The sequence below is a fragment of the Manis pentadactyla genome, chromosome 17, assembly GCF_030020395.1.
Source record: "Manis pentadactyla isolate mManPen7 chromosome 17, mManPen7.hap1, whole genome shotgun sequence".
Classification (NCBI taxonomy): domain Eukaryota; kingdom Metazoa; phylum Chordata; class Mammalia; order Pholidota; family Manidae; genus Manis; species Manis pentadactyla.
The window spans coordinates 64,920,128-64,944,637 of NC_080035.1; the positions used below are offsets into that span (position 1 = coordinate 64,920,128).

The window sequence follows — 24,510 nt, forward strand, 5'->3', positions numbered from 1 at the left end:
ACCTTCTCTCCCTGTGGGCCTAACCACGCCTGCTGAGTGCCCTTGGTCTCTGGTCTCTCCCTTCGCAGACTCCTGGCAAAGGTGAGGATGTCAGGTGGGCCTCGCCGGTTGTAGGCTGACCCTGGGGAATGGGACAGACAAGCTGGGCTCTGAGGAGGAAGGACAGATGCTTTGAAGAGTTGACGGATGCCACATGCCATCCAAGACTGGGATAATTTGCTCGTCAGGGTGCTTGGGTGAGCTCCTTGTAGACTTTGTTACCATGTGCTCGTGTACATGTGCCGTTGGCCCTTGGACAGTGAGGGGCTAGGGGCACAGAGCCCTGCACGGCCGGAAATCCGTGTTTAACTTTTGACTCCTCCCTGAACTTTATGAACAGCCTGCTGTTGATTTCATGATAGTCAATGATAAAATCAACTAGTATCTACATATATTTTATGCATTCATGACATTCCCAACTTTTTCTTAATATTTTCGATATTTAGTCTATGAAGCCATATCTGAGTTTTTTGAAGTTGTCACATGTTTCCCCCCAGTTTTCCAATTATTGAAAAAAACCTGTGGAGAAGTGGACCTGCGCACTTCAGTCGCATGTTGTTCAAGGGTCCGCTGCGCGTGTCTGTGTCTCACTGACTCATCCTGCAGATCGTGGGGTGGATGCTAGTCCCGGGCACAGGCATGGGGTCAGGTCCGGGGGCCGGTCAGGACAGGCTAAGGCATGTGAAGGAAGCAGGCGGCCCCGGACCTCAGTGACCACCGGCAGCAGAGGCCCCCCCTCCTGTGCTCATCCTGTGTGGCCTCGAGGTCCAGACCGGTGCCGGCATCTCCCTGTCCAAGGCCCGCTCCCGGGAGTCCCCTGGGTGGGGAGGAGAGGACAGGAGGCCCCACTCTGCCGCCACACCACACTGCTCCCCCTCAGCCCGCTGGCTGGGCCCCGTCATGGCCACTCCAAGCACGGGCGTCGGGAAGAGCCAGCCTGGGCTGTCTGCGGGCAGCCCTGGTGACCGCATGCATGCCGGGAAAGGCAGACGGGGCCTCGCCCGTGGAGCCCACGTCCTGCTGGGCCGCAGGAGACCCGGTGATTCCAGTCGGCACTGCCGCGGTCCTCCGTGAGCTGCGGGGGGCGCGGCCTGGGGGCCGGGCTGCTGACCCGAGGGCCGTGATCTGTTCACGAGGGCGGCTTCCTCACAGATGTTTCCCTCCTAGTGCACCCCAGAATCATGAATGTCCAGAAGCTGGGGAGCCGGGACTGGGGATCCGAGTGTTTCCAAACCATAGTTGGTGGGTGTCCTGGGTTTGCTGGGGAATCTGATTCCACGTTCTTGGCCTGTTTTGGGTTAGTCTGATTGACACAGACCTACCCCGGTCAGCCATCCTCAGCGTGGGACAAAGACCACAGCAGCCTCTTTGGGGTTTGTGCGTCAGATTTCATAAGAAAATAGGTTCTGCTGCTTCACAGCGAATGTCAGAGAGACCACAGGCCTTACGGCCTCCTCCCCACAAGTCTCAGCTGAGGCCCCAGGAGCCAGCGGCTCCTGAAGCCCACATTTGAAACTACAGTCAGCGCAGAGTCGCTGTTTGACTTTTAAATCATTTTTTAAATGGTGGTAAAATGTACACACCATAGAATTTACACTTTCAACCATCGTTCATGTTTTAAGGAAACAGCTCAGGCATTGAGCACATGCACATGGCTGTGCGCCCCTTACGGCCACCACCTCCAGGGCGTGCCCACCTCCCTGAGCTGAACCTCTGTCCCCATTCAGTGCCACCCCTGCCCCTGGCTGCAGCCAGGGAGCTTGGTGTCTGGGGCGCTCCCTGAAGCTGTCCAACCACCTGTACTGGGCGAGGCCTCCAGGTGGGGTTGTGACCAGTCTTCCAGGACATGTAGGTCTCCCTGATTTGCTGTGGCAATGGTCCCTCCCCCCAGGTCCCGGGGCCAGTCCCCAGCCTGCTGCCCAGGCTGAGGACGGTGTTTACCTGGGTGGGGGGAGATTCGGGTGGGGACTGCCCAGCCCCCTGCTGTCCCACTTCCACGATTTAGCTCCTGAGCCGGGCATTGAGCAGATTCATCACCTCCGGCTACAGTAAACTGCTCTCTTGTAGAGGTGACCTGGGGACCCAGTTTCCGAGTTTCCATTCAGTTTGACCAGTTGTACTGTTTGTAAAATTTAAAATTTCTCAAATTTTGTGCTGTGTCATGGCCTACTGGCCACTGTCCATTCTGATTGGTTGGTGCCCAAGTGGAAATGGCTTTTAAGTATTTTGACTGTAAGTCCTGCTTATCGGTAAGTTGGCTTAAACACTGGGGTACGATGCCTGTTCATAAAGCATCATAATGGCCCATTGCACATTTTTAAGATTTATGTTAGTTGTTGAACACAACCATTATTCAAAATTAAATATTAGACGCCTCTAAGTAAATACGTTGTATTAAAAGAAAATAAATGCTCAAAACTGAAAAAAAATGTTTGCAACATGGCACTGGAGCCATTATGCTCTTAGGATGTTTCATGCATCACTTGGCTTCCTTCTGGAGTTCTTGATCCATTCCATGAAGAAGGGCAGGTGATTCTATGCCACATGCGCACACCGCCAAGCCTCCTGGAGGCGTCAGACCCTGGAAAATGGTCATTGCAGGAAAGCCCCGGGTCTCAGGATAAATAGTTCTGGGTGCGTGTTGAGATCTGTGTGGCCTGAAGGCCTCTGTGAGAGGTGAGGTGTTGATCACAAGGAGAACAACCGTGGTGAGTTCTCAGTGTGTCTTATGCAGATGGGGTGTTTTGATCAGTTTGAGAGAGCCCAAGGACCAGGGGCAGCAAACTGTTCCAGGACTCCTCAGTTTTCCAATGTCTATGCTCATAGAAGTGGAAAAAACAGGAACTTCAGAAGAAAACACCGTCCAGTTGTTTTGGACCAATACAGACCTGCATCCGAGAGAAGAGCCCTTAGGGAATTTGTTGTCGTGCATCCACGGGATAAAATCCAGGCAGAGCAAAATAAGGCTTGTGCCTTAATGATTTAATTAGTGAATGAAAATTAATTAACTTTCCAGTTGCACCTAAGGTAATTTAAAAATTTTACTCTATACATGTGTTAATTTTAACATAGAGCCTGTTAGTAACGTGTAAGGCAAAAACATTTAACGCAAAGTTCTGCTTTTGTACAAAAAAACACCAAAACATGGAGCTGGGGACAGATGCCCAGAGAAGCCTACCAGGCCTGAAGCCAGGTAGTTCTGGTGAAGACCCTGCTTCTGCAGCTCCCAGTTCAGGCAGAGTTCTCAAAATAAGGGCTGTTTGAGGGTTGAGCTTTGCAAACTAAAACTACAACTCTTAGCAGGAGGGACATCCATCAACCTTTGCAGCCTGCCCGGAGTACTCACACATCTTCTGCAGTGAGTAGTGGGAACCGGGTGGACCACAGCCTGCAGGCCTTCTCAAGGCGTCCTGAGGCCGCTCTCTGTGGCTCCTGGGGAGACAGTTACAGAGCCCCCAGCCCCTGAGGGTGCCCTCTCCACCTCCATGCTGCCTGGCACCGCAGGGTGGAGCCTCCCGGAGCCGTGTCTGCCCACGTGGGGTCTGTTTCCGGCGCGGTTACTGAAGCCCTGATGTGTTGCAGGAGGAGGCGTTGTTGTGACGATGTTAGACTCCCAGCCAATCGCAGAGCGTTGAGGATCGCATTCAAGACTTCACACAAACAGTTTTTGGAGCTAATAATGGAGCAAAGCTAGAAAAATTATTTAAATAGGTAGCATTTGAAGGAATAAAACAATCAGAAGAATTTTGGGGGATAACGAAGGTTGCTCTGAGTTGTTTAAAGTGGATATTTAGCTTTTAAAACAAATTATGTTTATGTTCATCCCACCTCCCTCTTCAGCTACTTTGTTTACGCCATCAGGTTGTAGCTGCAGGATTTGGCTTTTTATCGATTAAAGTATGTCTCTAGGTAATATTATTGGACAACATCTTCCAAGTTGTTGGGTGGTTCCCAGTCCTGTGCCTCAGATGCGTGGTCAGAATAAGGGCGGGACATCGTCCGTCAGCATCTTCATCCTTCACTGTGTGGGCCCGGGAAGTCTTGTGCTTTCACTTTTAAGGCTCTTTAAAGCTGCAAAGCACAGAACGTCATTGATGATCCAACCCCCACCTTGCTGAGAGGAACAGCACAGCTTCACCCGCCCGTCTCCCTCCGTGTTGGCCACCGCCCCTCAGAAGTACCATAACCCCGAAGCACCACAGCCCCAGTGACGGGCACGCCTGGGCGGTCAGCGCCTCAGCCTGGGTGCTGTGCTGCTTCCGCGCATCTGCCCTGTCCATCGGGGTTCACCGCCTGGCCCCACGTCACCACTGTCATCAGGGTGGGGATCAGGGTAAAGGGGGGGTGACAGGCAGCCGCGATGTGGCAGGAGACAAAATCGTTAACTGTTTCCAATGACCTCCATTCCGTGGAATCTCGAGCATTGTATCTATGCCGTCTGTGTGCGTGCACATGGGTAAGTGGAGACCATACTCGCTGAAGCTTAAGGTTAGAAACATCAAATGTGGAGATCACTTCCAGGAAAGCTGGTGTGTTCACCGGGAAGAATTAGTACAGAGGGGGCATCACAGACCCGTCCTCGGCAGGGTCGCTCGCTCGCAGTGGGTCTTGGTGTCCTTGCTTATCAGAGGTGATCAGCCCAGGGTTGTGGCCTACAGAGTCACCCCTGGGGCAAATGTGTGGCCGCTGCGTGTTTCAGTGAGCGTCCTGCCAAGTTCGCTGGTGTGTCTGGGGATCCGTGGAGCCTTTTTCTACATCACATGACCTGCCTCAGTCCCTGGAGTCAGAGTGACTTCCTCCTCGTGGAGTTCTGTGCCTCTATTAAATGCCTAATCATGCCCTGCCTATTTCTTAATGATTCGGGTACATATTTGCTCTCTATTCCATTGTCATTCCCTTTAAGTCAGGGGTTCTCGTATCTGATTTTGAATTTTGCAGTTGGTGGCTTGGCCTTGAGCACAATAGATGCTCTCAAAATACTTGCTATATTGACCCAAGTAAAACTGTCCACCTGAGGTGACTGTTGGAGGCAGTGGCCTCTCTCCAGTCCTGTCTTTGAGCCTGGACTGATACCATGATGTCACTCATGTGGGATGAAGGCCTGAGCCAGTGCAGGCCGGACCTCTCCGACGTCCTGCTGGGCTCCCGCACCCCGCCAGGCCCCGCAGCCTGGCCCTTCCCATCTCCATTGAATTCTATTCCAGGTTTCAGAGTAAGAACAACTTGGTGCCAACACGAAACACGTTCTTGGACAGGAGGCGGAGCCCCGCTTCTTTCCTCCCATACAAAGTGTCTTTGTTGGGAGGAAGAGCAATGACGTACAGTATGCAGCGCACGAGCAGACGCCTGCGCGCACAACACGTGTATTATGGTGGATCATGTAGTGCCGCGCTGTGGGGAATAGTAATGAATAGTTTGGACCACAATACTGTGCATTGTTGATGTTTGTTAAAATAAAGATATTCAATTTATAATAAAGGGGATTAAAAGCTTAGTTCACGACTATGTTAATATTTGCCTGCAAGTACACAGATAAACGGTGGTGCATCTTATCACGGTAAACACCTGGACGCACAAGTCCCTCCACTGAGATCTCCACGGGACTGTATGTTTTACAGAGCTTAAACTTCCATTTCCCAAAATAATGATATCATCCATTTACAGATATAGATAGGTTCTCTTCACTGCAGCTCTACCCTGAATCGAGCATTGTGACTTCAGCCTCAAACACACGATTAATTGAGGCAGTAACACACCAGGACCTTCCCGCAGCAGTGGCAGCCGTCTGAGCACGCATGAGGCTGCAGCATCCACACGCCGGCGGCACGTGCACGGCACCTGGGGGCTCTCCTTCTGCGGAGGGCGTGCATGCACCCAGCTGTGTGCAAAGTGGCTAGTCACAGATGCTTGTAAATCAGATCATATTTTACAATGTTCCAACACCTTTCAAAGGTGTTTGTTTTTTGAAAGCCATTTATGATGAATTCTTTGGGTGAAGTGTCCTGATGGGAAATTAACAAATGTTTATGAGCAGCTTTATCATCCTCTGGTTGATCACATGGAAGTGCAAAGATAAGATCAGGCTGTGCTTTCATGTGGCATCAGAAAAAACCAAATATGAATAAAACAACCAGGGGTCCTAAGCTACCAGCTTTACTCCTCAGGACATAGGCTGTGTAGACAGCAGATGATTGGTACATTTAAAGATCCTTGTATTGGTTTCCTAGGGCTTCTAACAAAGTCCGGGACTTGGCATCCTAACCCCCAGAACCTGTCGCCTCCCAGCCCGGAGCAGGTCCCGCCCAGGGCGGGTGGGGCCGGCTCCTCTAACCCACCAGAGAGGACCTGGCCTGCCTCTTGATGCTCTGCTGGCTTCCTGGCTTGTGGCAGCTCCACTGTGGTGTCCCCACGGCGTCCCCCGTGTTCTCCTCTGTGTCCAAATGTCCCCTTTAATGAAGACACTAGTGGTTGGATTAGGGCCACCTGACCCCGGTGTGACCTCAGCTGAACTAATTAACTAATTACATCTGTCATGACCATATTTCCAAGGTCACATTGTGAAACACCTGGGGGTTGGGCTTCAGGATATAAACTCCTGAAGATGAGATTCACCCATAACACTGGTGTGGGCAGTCACAGTTTTGGGCGAGGCAGGTGACAGACCAGCACGAGGCAGCGGGCAGAGCAGACACTGCCACACCCAGGGAGGAGGGCTGGGCTGCTGGGCCCTGAGCCGGAGCTGTCTGACCACCCGGCTGCTTTCATGTTCCTGGGCTTTTGTTAGCCTACAAGAACAGGAGACATATGGGGCGACCCTGTAGTCACTCGTGGGAAGAGCTGCCCATGGCCAGGAGTAGGTATGTGTGTATGTGGTGAGGCTGCGGCCCCCGATGTCCTGGTGCGCCGGGGGGTGGGCCTTTGGGTGGAAACCCATGACATCTCCTGAAGTCAGAGACGTGCCTCCTGGCTGCAGACGGATGGGCTTCTGCAATGGTGCTGGTGGTGGTCCAGCCCAGACATAGGACCTCGTGGCCCGTGTGTGCGTGTCCCTGTGTCATCGTGTTCTGGGCCTGCTGGGAGGGAGCGAGGCCCCAAGAGGGATGGCCTCAACCACCCACACGCAGGCATCTGGAGAGGGGCTTCCCCTCACCCTTGCCTTGTGCCAGGCACTGTGCTAAGCCCATTGTGCTCATGCTGGCGTGTGCCTCTCTCCGGGCAGGAAGCCCAGACCCCATGGCCTGGACACTAGGGGTGCTGAGGAGTTTTCTCTGACGGTCTTAGCTGTGTGCTGGGTTTTGCCGCTGACAGTTTGGGTCCAGAGGGCAGGCTTCCAGCCCTGTGTTATAAACTCCCTTCACCGAAACTGCAGAAGGATATCAGAAGGATGTGTTAGAAAAGGCCTTGCAGTCAAGGGGGTGTATGACCAGGCAGGGCCTTCGGAGCTGGCCAAGCTGGCCAACCTGCTCTGAGCAACACTGATGGTGGGTGAGGCATGTTTATAGGGTGGTGGAAATGGGCTTTGGCGGGCCTGAAGCCATGTGTGCAGAGGATGGCAAATAACTGGGTAGGAATATGGAGTGACCATATGACGGGAGGCTTGAAAGCCAGCAGAAGTGTTTACAGTTGACTGCAGGGAGCAGGGGTGCATATTCTTGGGAAAGATGTTGCCTTGGTGAGGAAGCATAGAGCAAGGATGGGTGGCAGCGGGGACCTGGTGAGCCTGGCTCCCCACATGGGGCAGGGGCAGTAATCCAGGTGCAAAATGACAAGCTTTGCAGGGTGGATAAAGAGGAGAGAAAACGTCTCATTGAAGATGCTAAATTAGAAATGAATTTACTGTAAAGAACAGGCCCTGTACATCCCTGATTATCACAGCTATTGTAATTTCCTATCATTTATTATTTTCTGCAGAGAATTGATCACATATGCACATAAAGGTGATTAAAAAAATAAACATTGTTGACTTTCCATACAAATAGATTCGCACAGCTCAGTAAAGTTGTCGAATCATGTGCCCCATTATGTGTTGCAGTTTGCATCTTAGAAAACAGCAGCAGGGGAGGAGATGGGGCCACAGTGCCGTGCCACGGTGGGGTGGGGTTGGGTGGGCACAAGGGCCGGCTGACCAGGGAAGGCCGGGCCAGGTCTGGGGGTTCACATTCTGGCAGGCACCTGCTGCAGATTCAGAAGGTCCAGGGTTGATCTTGAGAGTCGGGGAGGGCCCAGCAGCGCGTCTCAGGGCTGAGGAACCTGGGAGGCCAGAGATCAGCCGGTGAACAGGCAGTGAGCCCCAGCCAAGGTCCGAGTGGGCTGCCTCATCTGATTTGGCCGGATGTGGGCAGCCATGGACGCCTAGGAGCTGACTGGCCAAGAAGACGTCAGCTTGGGTCCACCCAGTGCCCAGCGTCCCTCCCTGACACCTCAACAGCTGGAAGGGCGCCTGTGAGGCAGTGGGGCAAGGCTCAGAGCTTCTCCTGTCCTGAAATGTGTGACAGGGCACCCCATCAGTGTTCCCGTGTGTAAATTTATTCCGAGCTGTACCATGTTTATGTTTTAAGAAATCACCTTAAAATGCAAAAGTAATGGATTCCTTGCAGGAAATATTAAATGATGTGCCGTTAGGTAGCTGAGCACTGGACAAGCTACAGAGGCTGCTCTTCCCAGGAAACACTGCTCTGGAAGTCGGTTGGGAGAACTGCCTAGCAGAGTGCCTGGCGCACGGAATAGAGCGCACGCACGTGGTTATGGTATAGCACCATCATTATGGGCCTTCTAGTTTTTTTTGCAATAAAATTGAATGGAGGATGGGATACTTTGCATTCCTTGCAAATATCTAATTCTAATTCCTATTTTGCTTTGGTTTTTGCATAGCTGCTCATTCTAGTAATTTACAATGAATTTAAATAATAATAATAAGCATTTTTGATGAATGGGGTATAAAATAAATCCCCAAATAGGTCCAGTACGTCTTTATCTGAATGTTGAATTTTTTAATTATCTGAATATTTATTATTTATCTGAACACTTTTGAATTTTTGGTTTGTAACCTGTGCCAAGTGTGTCCTTGGTCTTGTGTAAAGTGGGTGGGAAATCTATGCGTGCTTGTGTTTGTGCATGTATGTGCATGTGTATACATGCATGTGTGTGTGCATTTGTGTGTGCTTGCATGTTCACGTGTGTGTGTGCACGTGCCCATGTGTGGCTATTATAGAGTTTTAAATAGCTGGTCAGTTCCCGTCCAAATAAAAGGAATAACTATGGATTGCGAGGGGCAATTCCTGAGCCCGTTTCTCCAGGCATCGTGTACAGCCAGGGCAGATCCATCTTGCACTGGATGTTTTAAAAATAACTGTAGGGGGCTGGGCTTCTTTCCCTCCCCTCTTTCATTTATACAGAATGACTTTTTCCTTTAAACACTGCAACTTTTGTTATGCTAATCAGGCAGGGACCATTTCCAAGCTGTCCCCTGGGCCTGGTCAGCGGTTCGGTTGGCTTTGTGGCTGCCCCTGGGGACCTTCCTGTCTTGGAGGCTGTAATTTAGCTGGAGTTGCCGGTGATTTCCTGTGCTCTCTGGGTGTGCGGCACTGTGGCAGGTACTTCATCCCGACGACATCCCAGACCCAAAGGGGAGGAGGCCTCCCAGGCTGGCCCCTCTGCTGGCCTTGCTGCCTGGGATCGGCGTCCCTGGCCAACTCGCCGGCGCCTCTTCCAGGCGTCCTGTCCTCGGGTTGGTTTGCATGGCATCTGGGAATGGACACACGGCTCTGCAGAGACCTGTCAAGGGCCCCCCTGCCCAGTAATAAACCACCGACTTCCAAGGGACAGGCCTGGGCTGCCACCTTCTCTGCTCTTGCTCTGACCTGTCCTGGAAGGAGATTCTAACCCACTGCTTTAAACTTGAAACAAGGACCCCCACTGTTCTCAGCCAACACGCAGGTCAGTCTCTGTCACATCGTATCTCCGACCATAACTATTACGGCCAGACAGTCACCAGCTGTCATGGAGGGTCAGCAGCAGGGAACATTCCTTCCCTGCCCCAGCAGCCGGTTCCTGACCTGGGTGCCCACGGTGTAGGCCGGGCCTGGAGCACTTGCCTGGGAAGAGCGAGGCCAGCGCTGCAGGGACGGAGCTGGGCTGCAGCACCGCTGAGCTGCTGCAGATGGTCAAGGCCACCAGGCAGCACACCCGCGGGACAACCGTGTCCTTGAAGCTTTCTCTCCTGTTTGGGGGGAAAAGAGCTTCTTTGGATCAGACCTGAGGGCATGGCGTTGGTCTCAAATCAGGGACGATTAGTCATGGTGGACTTAAAAAACTATCTGCCTTCCTGTAACACGTCAAGGTGACCTTGAGAACAAAACAGAGGAGACAGAGACCCCCAGAGGGGCTGTCTTGTGGGGACGCTGCCCAGTTGGGCCCCCAGCATGGGGAGCAGCCCACAGGACGGGCCCCACCACCAGCACAGCTCCCCACACACCAGGAGTGCTCCCAGCGGCCGCTGCTGCTGTGCTCCGCTTCTGGAGGGACACATGGCGCGTCAGGAGGCCCAGGAGCCCACGCTGCCCTGGGGCTGATCTTGAGACTCCAGTTGCTGTGTGTGCCTCCTCCAGGGAGGGCGCCAAGCCTTCCCTCTGCCAGCGCCCTGGTCCTGGGCTCCCAGCCAGCTTACCCACTTGATTGGCTTGCTTTCTCCATTTCTTTCTCCTTTGCTTTCCCTCCTGGTTTCCAGCTCCTTCTTGAATTATCATCGACAGAACCCAGGCCCCAGGGGCGGGAGGGGAGGATCTGTGCACTTACAAGCAGAGCCCCTGAGCTCACATGTCCTGGAGTCCCCTAAAAATACTCTCCGCTCATCAGCGGTGAGCACGTGGCCTTTGGTGTGTCCGGTATGCTCCTGGGCGTGACCCTGTAAGATTCCAACGGGAGTCAAGTAATAGAGTTGTCAGTCTGCACCCTTGCTGCTGCCGGATACCTGGAAACGGGAGGCATCACTACCTCTGGTTAGCGTGTCCGGGGCGGCGCCCTCCGGGGGAGCCTTCACTGTGTGCGCCTTGGCAGAGGGATGGGGCACGTCATGAGAGCCTCCACCGGGCAGTCCACGGGCAGACCGATGGGGTGAGATGTGCAGCGCCTGGCATTCTGTGTCATCCCCTCTTGTTTCTGTGGCAAAGGATGCAGGCTGGCCCGGGTAGCTGCCGGCTTAGCTTTGGCCTTGTGTTGGGTCCAAGGGCATCGTATCCACAAACACTCTTGTGAGCCTTTGCCCGAGAGACACCTGGTGGCGGCTGCTGTCATACCCACATGTCCTCTGTGGCACATCGCCCTTCCTCGGCCTTGAGCTCTACAGTGGAATCCTCTCGCCTGGCCTTCCGTCCACTGGGACTCCTGGGTCACCTCTGCCGGGACCGTCAGCCAGAGGTCTTAGGAGAACCGTGTGAGGCTGGAAAACTGATGGTCCGTGGCAGGTCACGGGCGATGGCATTTCCTGTGAGATGCTCAGTTCTTTGGGGCCAGCGTGGGTCGTGGAGAACTCACCACCTGCAGCGAGAGAGTGTGGCTCTGAGCACCGGCTTTGCCACTCGGAAGCTGGGTGGCCCGAGGGGGCCCCTTAGCTCCTCTGGGCCTCTGGTCCTTATTTGAAAAGTATAGGTTATAATATCAAGTGAAATGATAAATGCGAAATTGCTTTAAGAGCCTTTATTATATTTTAAGAACTATTTTTATATCAAGACAAGGAAGTCCCCTAATATTTTATCACTACATACTAAGTATAAAGTGTGTTAATTAGATCTAAATATTACCAATGTTTTCTAAAATTGTGTCTGTGGCTTGGTCAAAATCATGGCTGTGAGACCACCATCCAAGCTAGAGGCTAGTGAAACATTTAGAGTTAACTGATCCCCATCCAAGTCGTACCCCGTGCCTAAGTGAGTGAGTGAAGGGCTTCAGGAGCACCGCGTGTTACCAGACGTCAGTGTTTCTGGTGGGGGTGTGTCCTGCTTCAGCAGCACTTCCTGTACTGCCATTGACTGACCGCCGGTCAGAAAGGTGTGGCCTACGAGCGCCTCTCAAAGTCAAACAGCAGGAAGGGCGAGAAAGTGATCATTTCCACAACCTGTTCCCTAAAGAGGTGTTTTCCTCACTTGCATCCCTAGATGGCTCCCCTGAGAACAGGTCTAAACCCAGGTGCTGACCTTCCCATCGACCCTTCTCATTGCTCCCGAGCCCGCTTGTGTCCTGGGCACCGAGCTGGCTGCCAGTAGGGATGTTGTCTCACGAATCTTGTACATCTGCACTGGGGACCTAATGAGGTTTGTTGTCCAAGTCAGAAAGGACGTGGTCAGTGCTGCACCACAGAGCAGGGGACGTGGCACCGAGGCCGTGGGCGCTTCTGGGGACCGTGGGTAGGGTAGGCACAGACTGTGCCGTGGCTGACGCCGAGTGGACTTCCTAGGTGGGGGAAGGACCCCCACAGGGGCTGGGAATGGACATGTGCATCTAGGGCACGCAGAGGCGTGAGACAGAGAAGAAGCAGGGCATCTCAAGTGACCGGCCAGTGAGACATGGAGGACAACATGGCATGGCAGAGCAGGTGGCGCCAGGTGGTGGAGGGCCGGGCAGAGGTCAGCAGTGTGGGGGGCTGCAGGGGCCTGCAGTCGGCTCCCGCCAGAGGCTGGCGCACAGGCGCCATCTAGGCTGATTGCTCCGGTACTGGCAGCTCACGGGGGACGTGGCTGGAGCCGGGGACACCATCCTGGAAACAGCAGGACGACTGAGCATCAGCAGATGAGCTTCAGACCAAGAGAAAGGCTGAGAGCCAGACACGTGTTGGCAGGAGAGCTGGGTGGAGAGGACGGAGAGGGACCCCAAGGCCCCCCCTGTCCTGCCCATTGTGCCCCGTTGGCCTCAGGTGGTAGGTGAGTCGCTGCTGATCTTCTTGAGGTGGGAAGCATTTGTGAGCTGCCCAAGGGTAGACCAGGAAGGGGCTGACTGTGCAGAACCCATCTTAGAAATGCTAACACAGGACTAGAGCACCTGGAACAAGCCACTGAGGACTGTCACAGACCCATGCAGTGCATCCTGCTTGGGAGTAAATGCGGGTCCCGAAAGCAGCGACACCTGAGCGCTGCTCAACAGGTGCAAACAGAGGGGGCTCGCTGGGTGCGGCCCATCCGAGGGCTCTAGTTGTGGCCATGTGATTAATACGGTGGGGACAGCCTTAGCCTTTGTGGACAGTGAAAGCTCAGTCATTCTAATTTAATTTTTTAATTTGATTTTTGCATAAAGGTAATGTTTCCTTTTATTTATAAACAATCAGACTGCTACGTATAGGTGGACAGCTCTCTGCACAGTGTCCCCCATGCATTCCCATTTTTAACTCCTTGCTGCTGCTTATAGGAGCCCCTAAACCCTTTGGCACAATGAGTCTACACAAACAAGGCAGGTGGAATTCTACCCATTGCACAGCAAGTGCATCCTCACCACAAAGTAGCAATTACGGCAGCCAGTGTGCCTGGGACAAGGGGGACAGGCGTGCCTCACCCTGCCCAACAGACCATGCTGCAAGACCTGTTTTTATGTCTGGAAACCTTTCTTTTGGTCTAAAATGGTACATTGCATCATTAAGTCACATCATCGCAGCTGCACACCTTTTGGGGAAGGAATCAGGAGAGCAGGCCAGCACACCAAGCGTCCTCTTTCCACGACGCTTGTCCTGGTACCACAGACAGGCTTTCCCACTTGTTACTATAAAAATGGGACTAGCTGAGGGCAAAGAAAACAAAGATTACTTCATAGTTCAGTGTTGCAACTTTCTCTCCGGGAAAAGTCCTGCCTCCCTGTTATTGTTGACATATGCATGGATGTTTCCAAAGGCTCTTTTAATTCAAACCTGGTTCAAATGTTGATCATGTCAATGAACTACAATTAGTATGCTATTTGAAAACAAGGATTAGTCTATCATTTTTAGTGTATTTGAGTATTGAAGTATTTTCAAAGTTACATTTATTTTGGGTGCTTGGGAGATCAAATCATATAAAGTAGCAATGAAAAATACCACAGTGTTAGCTAACCCAGTGCTGAACTGAGGGTCAGGCGACCCCTACACCTCCATATACTCCTGGATGTGTTCACATTGGCAGTCGCTTGGGAGAATTAGTTTCTGACTTTAACCCTGTCTCTACAGCAAAATCACATTGTACTAGGGTCAAAATGAAACCGAAGCTGGAATGTAATGTAAAAGTCAGTGGGTCTCAATCACTCACTGTAGCCATCAGAACACTGCACAGAAAGCACACTGTCTGTCTGATCACGAGCCTTGCCAACCACAGTTGTTGCCTGGGGACGTGGTGGCCGGGGGACGCTCCGGCAGCTCTGCCAGGGCTGCAGCCACCGAGAGCAGGGCGCTGGGGATGCAGAAGCCCGTCCCTCTGTGGCTGCCGCACCTGCACGGGCTCGGAGATCCTGCACGAGCCTCCCAGCAAAACATTGCAGAAAGCTTTGCTCTGTCCTTATCTGAATAATGGCTCCACTTATTAATCATAGATTAATTTTCCCTCTTATTTCAGAAAAATTCTGAGGAAGCTGGATTTTTAAGCTGGAGGATGATTTCCTTCATTTTCCGTTGTGGTTTTGCAGGAAGCTTGAAACCAGTCATGTTTACTTCCCTCAGGAAGTGGACCTGTTTTCTCATCCAAGGCTCCAGAGGGGGGGACCCAGCCTTGGAGAGATGTGTGTTCTTGTGCTGTCCCCCAAAGACTCACCTTGCACCCCCAAATCAGCAGCAGTGTTGCAACCTAAGAAAGAAGGTTCTAGCACACAGGCTCCTTCAGCCTTCCCTTTAAACCCAGGTCTTTCTGAGTAGGTTCTTTATGGCTGAAAAACTGGAAGCCAACAGTCTTTTAAAGGCCCCCTTGAGCATATTAATTGCTTTTTACTACTTCTCCCAAAATACAGCTGCCATCTAGTATGGATGAGAACTGAGGGCTTGGCCAGTCACTTGGAAAGTGGGTGTTGGACCCCCGATTATCCTGGCTGGGCAGGACTATGAGCCGGCCCTCCACAGCCCCCCGGTGTGCCAGTAGGGCAGGTGGTGGAGGCCCGAGAGACAAAGAAAGGCTGGGCCTGCTACTCTGTCAGTGTGCTGTGATGTCTGCATTAACGTGTGCTGACACACTGCGGTGACACAGTCGCGCAATGGGGGTCACAGTGGAGGCCTGTCACTGGGCTGGGGCTCCCCAGGCATCCATTCAGAGAGGGCTGTTTTCATTTTGTGGGTTTCTTAAAATTTTGTTTCAGAAAGGCAGGCTCCTTGGGATTTCTTTTCCCAGTTAAGACATTTGTCCTGCTAGAGTAAACATTTCATTTGAAGGGTTGCTCATTTTATGACCTTCTTTTGATGCCACTGAAATATTACCTGCTGCCGCCAGTGCCTGGGTCTGTTCTGGAAGTCAGCAGATTGCGTTTGTTTTTTCAAAATGAGAAAAAGCAAGCGTGGGGTCTGCTCTGGTGATTGATGTCATCGCCCCCCACCCCAAGCAGATGCAGAGCTCAAGTGCTGGAGACAGACGTGAGCTTGAAGTCTGGGCGGTGCAGGACAGGCGCTCTCTTGGCGGGCAGGGAGGAGCTCCCGGATCTCCTGCACGTCAGACGCACCGTGAAGAGCCCGTCAGCGTGCCTCGCATGTCACCGTAAGAAATGTGTTCCTTTGGCTGGAGGTTCTTGACTCTCTGTGAAAAGGCCCAAAAAGCTGTGACCGGTTGTCGTGCGCCCCGTCCTCGCCGGCAAGAACAGCACGCAACAACAGTAGGATTCTTCTGCAGAAAGCTTTACTCTTCAGCTCTTTGTGAAACAAATGTGTCGGGCAGGACCCAGACTAAACGAAGGGGCCAGCTTATATAGCTCTCATGCTCTGTGCTGATTGGTGCTGCTATACGTGCTTCATTAGCATGGCAATTTTTAGTAGATCTGATTGGTTCTTATGCTAAGGAGTGATTAGCATGTGGTTTTGTGATGTAGGGTATTTTGCAACTGGGAAGTATGGGACTTTCAAGTTGCCCCACGTTGAGCGCCACCCTCTGGGTGCGGCTGCCAACATCTCCCCCTTTTTTGTTTAATAGAAACTCAGGACGGAACTCGTCAGCTGAGGCGGAGATAGAGGCCTGACCTCCAGCAAACATTTCTTGATGACCCCTTTTTGGAGAGGGGTCTCTGGGCATCTACCCCTATGCAGTCAGGCGTGTCTCTCAGAGGGGTCCAAAACCTCTTGCAGTGCTTTGCCTCGCATCCTCTAGCAGACGTTGGGACCGCCTGGTACAAAGGGTCTTGGACCTTTTCTTTGACCCTCTTGCACCGCGAGTTTCTTAGGGAAAGCTGCAGGTAAGCGATAAGGTACCCGGGCCTGGTGCAATGCCACAAGGGCTCAGGGTGCAAGGGCTACCTCAAGCTAAAGCTGAGCTTCTTTATTGAGCATGTTGAGCCATACTTGGGGAGAGGCGCCAATATCTACTGCCATCAAGGCTTGAGCAAGGATCACTTTATCTTGCCTGTGTTGGGCACGGAGCCTGCATAACAACCAGAGTAGGAGCATGAGACCTCCAAGCATGAATACACCCATCCCAGCCATGCCCGCCCACTCTTTAACGTGGGAGAGAGCTCTGTGGAACCAGGAAGAGAGTCCTTCTGCTACGGAGATATCTAGCCGGGTGGAGTTGATGTGGGTTATTTCTCGCCGTAGCTCTTCCAATGCTCCATCAAAGTCTTGGGACCAGTTTCCTGAAAGATACTGGGACAGGCTTCGTGACAGATTAGCTGCTCGCGTAAAGTTTTCATATTGTATGCTAGTAATGCAGAGAGCGTGAAATTTTCGCTCACATCCCAATTGGGCTAAATGCCAGAGCACATCTAGTTGCTCTTCCACTAGATCTACTCGCTGATTGAGGACCATTATTCCTCCTTTCATCTTTCCATCAAGTGAGGATTGGCGGTCTAGAGCAGTGGCTACTGAATCCGCAAGATTATTCAATTCTGCAGCTGCTTTAACAGAGGTGTCCAAGGCTATGGCAGCTGCAGTGGCAGCCACTGCAGCCAGAGATATTAAAGCCACTATGGCGGCAGTGACACCAAAGTCACATTTCTCACGAAACAAGGTCATGGAATCAGGTGAATCCACTGGGACAGGGACCCAGCGAGGAATGCGGGCCACTAAAGCATTGGAATGGACAGTTATATTCCAGCACTGAGACAAGAAACAGGTGTCATTGGAGCAAGAGTCAAAACTGTTATTGGATAAGATAAATAGAAATGGGGGATACACGCATACTGGAGTAGGTGGATATTGGCCAGGGGCTGGTGCAACTCTTTGACATGAAATATTATAAGTAGTCTTATTCACCTGGTATACAGTTTTGCCATCTAAGGTTGGGCTTGTAGATTCATAGGTACAGGAACTATTAGACATCCCAATCCCTCCCCCTTGTAGGACAATAAAGGGAGAAAGGTCTGAACACGAGCCATTAACTCCACACAGCAGCCATTTATGGAAGGGGTTCCTGCCTACATCTTGTTGGAACTCCCCTCCTTCTGCCACCCTTCTATAAACGCTGCCGGAAATTTCCTCCATATCTGGGGACAAGGAAAATTTGTGTCCCTCATCTGCCCAGGTTGTTGCATGTGACTGGCAATCAGTCCAGGGCCATTGCTCTCCCTCATAATCTCCCATACAATGGGGAGCATATTTGGGTTGACGGGGACGGTAAGGGAAGAATATGTTGCTATAATTAATCTGCTTAATAGGAGGTTTCACAAATGTACCATTGATCCAAAGGACCATTTGGCTTACTGCTGCATAAGTGTAGGTCTTATTCTCACGAAAGGACTGACTAAATTCACCCGATTTTCTATCACGGCTAAACCACCCGTACATATGCTGTTTAAGGGACAGGCAATTTGAGTGGTTACGAGTGGTGAAGCACAAAGATCCATCGGTTTCAAAGGTTCGGTTTTCTCCTAAAGAAGCTGCTAGAGAATCTAATGGTAAGTAAGGCAGGTTCATGCTAGAGTTAGTAGTAAAAAAGCGTGGAAAAACTGCTGCATTATAGCGAACAGGCATGGGCTTAGGGAAGACTGACAATATTCCCCATCTCAGTACTCCCTGAGTCAGGATTCCCATCGACAAGAGCAGGATCCACAGGCACAGAGACGCCATCTCCTTTGTTCAGGACTTTCCTGGTCAGGCGCTCTGGGATCCAGAAGGGGTTTTCTTCACCCTGGGGGAAAACACATACAGCTCCCCTGGATCTTATTATAATTGGATCCGGGCCTTTCCATTGGTTAGATAATACATCCTTCCATTTCACTAGTTCCTGTGGGTCTTTTGGCCACTGATTGTGGCGGTCTGCTGCTGTATGGCCTTGAGCATCCAGGTTCAAAAAATTTAGAGTGAAAAGTGCTAGGGCTATAACTGTTTTGGGTGTGGGGGGTATGTCCTCAATTCCCCCTTTTTGTTTAATTAGATAGGATTTGAGAGTGCGGTTCGCGCGCTCCACAATCCCTTGACCCTATGGGTTGTAAGGAAGACCAGTGATATGTTTAATTCCCATGTGATGACAAAATTGAGCAAATTTGGCAGAAGTATAGGCGGGACCATTGTCCGTTTTGAGGATTTGGGGTAACCCCCATGCACTCCAAGCCTCAAGACAGTGGTGAATGACATGGGAAACTTTCTCTCCAGACAATGGGGAGGCAAAGATGACTCCCGAACAAGTATCCACAGATACATGTACATATTTCAGCTTCCCAAAGGAAGAAATATGTGTTACATCCATTTGCCAAACCTGTAAAGGCTTAATACCTCTAGGATTGATCCCAACATGAGGTGTGGGAAGAAAACTGCAGCAGTGTTGGCAGCTAAGAACAATGTTCCTAGCTTCGGCTCTGGTTATGCTAAACCGCTTGCGCAGTGTTTCAGCAGTGACATGAAATTGTGAGTGGAATTTTGAAGCTGTGGCGACAGGGTCTAGCAGAGGGAAAGCTATACTCCTAGTCGCGAGGTCTGCTAGCTGGTTGCCGCGGGCCATAGGCCCGGGAAGGCCCGAATGTGCTCTGATGTGGGTTATATATAAGGGTGATCGTCTATTAAGTAATTCTGATTGCAGCTGCTTGAACAGAGTGGCTACTGTGCTGGATGCTTTGATTAGCCCGGCCACTTCCAGAGATTTGACTGCATTAACTACATAACAAGAATCTGACACAACATTCAAAGGTCCGGGAAAGGTTTGTAGTACTTCTAAGACTATGTGGCACTCAATGATTTGTGGAGTATTGGGCATATAATTTTTTGTTACAATTTTGCCGTTATGGACATAGGCACCCGTACCAGTCTTGGATCCGTCTGTGTAGACTGTTTTTCCATGTGGCAACGGGGTTAAGCTAGTGACCCGAGGGAACACTAGGGGATGATTTTTAGCAAAATTGATGAGGGGATGTTTTGGGAAATGATTATCAAAGGTTCCTGAGAAGCTATAAGCAAGTATGGCCCAATCATCATTCATAGCACATAATGTTTGTATCTGCTCCATATTGTAAGGGGTTATGATTGTTGCTGGAGCTTTCCCAAAATGTGTTAATGAGTTTTTCACTCCCCTCAGAGCGAGTTTGGCTATGGCGGCTGGGTAGTATTCTATCGTTCTAGCCTGAGAGGCTTGGGGATGGATCCAGATCAGTGGCCCTCGTTGCCACAAGACTGCAGTTGGCAGTCCCGGAGTAGGAAGGATGCATAACTCAAAGGGTTCATTTAATTGTATCCTATTCAATTGTGCTGTCATTAAGGCCTGTTCTACCTTGTGGATGGCCTGCACTGCCTCAGGTGTAAGGGAGCGCGGAGATGTTAGTTGTGAGTCCCCTTCTAGGATTTTAAATAGCGGTTTCAATTCAGTGGTAGGTATCTTTAAATATGGCCGCAACCAATTAATGTCCCCTAGGAGTTTCTGAAAGTCATTCAAATTTCGCAGCTGATCATGTCTTATCTCAAGCTTTTGGGGGCAAATTACATCTGTGTAAATGGTGGCTCCTAGGAATTTGCTAATACTAGATTTTTGGACCTTCTCACTGGCTATATTCAGTCCCCAAGTCTCTAGGGATTTAGTGAGCTTCACATAGGCCTCTTCTACTTCTGCTGATTGTGGGGAGCAGAGAAGGATATCATCCATATAGTGAATGATTTTTAGTTTGGGGTAGTTCTCGCGGATTGGTGCTAGCGCTTGCTGAACATACAGTTGACATATGGTGGGGCTATTTGCCATCCCTTGAGGGAGGACCTTCCACTGAAATCTGGCGCCGGGTTGTTCATGGTTAATAGCTGGCAGGGTAAAAGCAAACCTTTCCCTATCTTTGGTATTTAGGAGTATAGAGAAAAAACAATCTTTGATGTCTATTATGATTACTTTCCATTCTCTGGGTAGAGCAGAGAGGAGTGGCAGTCCTCGCTGGACAGGTCCAAACAGCCTCATTTGAGCATTTACTGCTCTCAAATCATGAAGCAATCTCCATGATCCTGACTTTTTTCTGATTATAAATATGGGCGTATTCCATGGAGATACAGAGGGTTCTAAATGTCCTAATTGGAGCTGTTCTTGTACTAAGTGGTGAGCTGCTTCCAATTTATCAGAGGATAGGGGCCACTGAGGAACCCATATGGCCTCCTCTGTAAGCCAGGGTATGGGCATGGCATCTTCAATGGCCCCTACGAAAAACCCAAGCCGCGACGGTCATTTTTTACTTTGGGTAGGATAGGCTCCGTGCGTCCCTGTTGATGTTTCCCTAGCCCTCTGCCAGGGATGTATCTCATATCCATCATCATGCCTTGGGCAGGGGTGGAGTACTCATTAATGAGTTTAAGGCCTAGGCCTTGCATAACATCTCTCCCCCACAAATTGACTGGCAGTGGGAGCACATAAGGGGTAACTGTACCTTCTTGCCCTTCAGGCGCTTGCCATCTCAATGGTTTGGCACTAATGGTAGGACTAGACTCATATCATAAACCTTGTAAAGAGTGTGAGGACTGTGTTACAGGCCATTTGGAGGGCCACCAGGTTGCAGAGATAATACTTTTATCTGCTCCAGTGTCTAGGATTCCTTCAAAACTCTTTTCTTCTATTTTGAGGGTCAATTTTGGTCTGTCTGCTAAGTCTAATGCTATGAAAGCGGAATTGTAGTTGGAGGAGCCGAAACCCTGTTCTCCCCTCTCCGCTGCGATGGAAGGGTAATTGGCGTGGAGACTAGGTAACACTAAAAGCTGGGCTATGCAGTCTCCTGGGGATATGGGGTAGATACCTCTGGGGGCTGAACACATAATTTTCACTTGTCCCTCATAGTCTTGGTCAATAACTCCGGGGTGGACTACAAGGCCTTTTAAGGCAGCAGAAGAGCGCCCCAAGAGTAATCCAACTGTGTTTGGTGGTAAAGGGCCTTTGAAGTCTGAGGGAATAGGTTGAACTCCCATCTGCGGAGTTAACACTATTCTGGTGGTGGCACGGATGTCCAATCCCGCGGAACCTGGAGTGGCTCTCCTTGGGGGGCTTGGTTGCTCCCAAATGATACTTGTGTGCTGGTTGCCCCATATATTTGCGGACCCTGACGGCGGGGGCCCCTCTGGGCGTTTTTTGGCAGCTCTAAGGGTTTCCCTTCTATGTCTTTAACAGATCGGCATTCATTGGCCCAATGTCTGCCTTTTTTGCACTTAGGGCATAATCCAGGGGTCTTTTGGGTTGTGTGCTCTAAAGTTGGGCTTCTACATTCTCTCTTTATATGTCCTAATTTCCCACATTGAAAACACTTAATATTTTTATTAGTAATTCTGGCTTGTTGGTGGCTTTGTAATATAGCCGCGGCTAGGCCCGCATTGGTGAGTGGTCCCCCTATTTCTCTGCAGGCTTTTAGCCAAGCAGTCATCCCCTTCTGTTTCCAGGGTGTAATCGCCTGCCTGCATTCTTTGGTACACTGCTCGAATACTAATTGCTCCACTAGGGGCATAGCTTGCTCTTGGTCCCCAAATACTCTACCCGCGGCCTCCATCATGCGAGCGATGAAATCTGAAAATGGCTCGCTCGGCCCTTGGATAATCCTTGTCAAATTGCCTGACACTTCCCCTTTGTTAGTGAGGGCTTTCCATGCCTTAGCAGCGCACGCGTTTATTTGTGCGTACACTTGTGCGGGGAAGGCGGTCTGGTTGGCCACCCACTGTCCCTGGCCTGTCAACATATCATACGACCACGCGGGTTGCCCTTCGGCAGCGTTTGCACGTGCCTGGGTCATGCTGATATCATGCCACAATGCTTTCCACTCTATATATTGTCCCATACTAGTAAGGCATGCTTTAGTTACATACTGCCAATCTGTAGGTGTCATAGCTGTCTCTGTCAACCTTTCAATCTGTGCTAAGGTGTAGTTAGCACTGACTCCGTAAGCCCGAACGGACTCTGCTAGATCTTTAACTTGTTTATGGCTCAGGGGTTGGTGGGAGCGTACCCCGTTGTCCTCAAACACAGGGAACATTTGCTTAATTGCTTGTATGGTATCTGGGTGACAGAAAGTATGTGTACCGCTCACATAAGGTGGCAGAGCAGTGGGCGACGGAGAGCACCCTGCTTTCATTTTCTCTTTGGTCTGCCTTTCAGCCTTGCTGGTTCCCTTACTTCCGCACTTCACGGTTCTAGTCTCCTCCTCCTCTTCCGAGGACATTAGTTCATCTTCTGATTCCCTATTGGAAAGTCGGAGTTCCCTCAACTCTTTCCAGGGGTATTTGCTATTTTCTCCGAGGCGGTCATCACCTGCTTCTCGGGGCTCTTTCGCTTTTGCCCTGGATGGGCTCTCTCCCTCACTCTGGGGCTTTTTAACTTTCGTTTTAGCGGCCCTTTTTCGGCCGCGAGCTAACTCTGTCTCCCGTTCCGTTTCTGACATACTTTCTTGGATGTCTGACAAGGCTCTCTGACCTGCCTTTATCACCTTTTCACACTTTTCATCCTGCAGGCAAGCTCTAATCAGTTTCCATAGTGGTCTAGTGCCTCCTCTCAAGTGTCCCTCTTCTTCTTATCAAGATCTTTCCCTAACTTGTCCCAGCTCGGGATGGAGAGGGACCCTGAACAGATAAACCAGGGGGCAACACGGTCTACTTCTTTTACAAATGATCCTAAAACTTTGGCGGAGACCTTCAAATTTCGCTCTTTGAGAACTGCCTGTAGTGCTGAGACTAACGATGGTGCGTTTCCCATGGTGCCTCTTTATTTACAGAGAACCATCAGCCACCACCCTTAAAAGCGCGTCTCTCGGAACTTACCTCTCCGGGCTTTCTTCTGTCCTGCAGTTCTGAATCCTCTCCAGATGTCTGAAGGGTCCTCCCTGTGCCGGTGATGTTCTGGTTCCCGGGTTTCGGCACCACTTGTCGCGCGCCCCGTCCTTGCCGGCAAGAACAGCACGCAACAACAGCAGGATTCTTCTGCAGAAAGCTTTAATCTTCAGCTCTTTGTGAAACAAATGTGTCGGGCAGGACCCAGACTAAACGAAGGGGCCAGCTTATATAGCTCTCATGCTCTGTGCTGATTGGTGCTGCTATACGTGCTTCATTAGCATGGCAATTTTTAGTAGATCTGATTGGTTCTTATGCTAAGGAGTGATTAGCATGTGGTTTTGTGATGTAGGGTATTTTGCAACTGGGAAGTATGGGACTTTCAAGTTGCCCCACGTTGAGCGCCACCCTCTGGGTGCGGCTGCCAACAACCGGTCAACATTCAAGACCTCGTTCGGGAGGCAGGTCTGAACATGTGCACCACCCCAACGGTCCAGATAACTTTTTGATGAGACCCGTGGGGCCTGCTGGTGACTCTGCATGCTGTCGCCAGCACGGCCGTCCTGTGCCTGTCCGTACAGCTCTGCCCGTGGGGGCACCTGCAGAGGCTTGCTCTCCGAGGCCTGGGCCCCCTGTACTCCCGGGTCAGCTGGGGAGGCTCCCCCTGGCACTCCGCTTGCCTCTGGCCCCCACAAATGAGAGGCAGCCACTCTCCATTCTTCTGGCCGATTGTCTGGTGTTTGCTCCCTATTTCTAAATACCAGGCTTGTGTTGCTGTTTTTTGATTTTTCAGTTTTAAGTATTATTGACCTACTAAGGATAAGGAAGACTTAACTTACTTCCCAGAAACATGCTTTCTCTCTCCATCCTCCTTAAATACCAATATTGTAACACTTGGCTACCCAGATATCAAGTATTTATATTAACTTTCTGCTCTATATCCCATTCACATGAGTCACGCCACATACAAAGATTGAGCTCTTTTCCTTACACGTTTTGTTTTGGGGAGTTGTTTTCTTTTTGCATACTTTTCTACATCCCAAGAGTTCATCTGTAAATGCTTGTACTTTAAGCACAAAACATTAGACTGACTTTTTTCCATCTGGACAAACCATCCCCACCACATTGCTTAA

General features: G+C 50.9%; 1 protein-coding gene across 1 annotated transcript; it reads right to left on the minus strand.

Annotated features, from left to right (window-relative positions):
- Positions 1-10,026: 10,026 nt before the first annotated feature.
- On the minus strand, positions 10,027-23,797 carry LOC130681393 (uncharacterized). The gene is made up of 7 exons (XM_057494461.1): positions 23,369-23,797; positions 16,964-18,302; positions 15,691-15,764; positions 14,362-14,480; positions 11,009-11,196; positions 10,477-10,553; positions 10,027-10,258 (listed from the first exon to the last, which is right to left on the minus strand). Exons 2-7 carry the CDS (start codon positions 18,239-18,241, stop codon positions 10,027-10,029), a joined length of 1,968 nt encoding a protein of 655 aa, XP_057350444.1. The 5' UTR covers positions 18,242-18,302; positions 23,369-23,797.
- Positions 23,798-24,510: the final 713 nt, after the last annotated feature.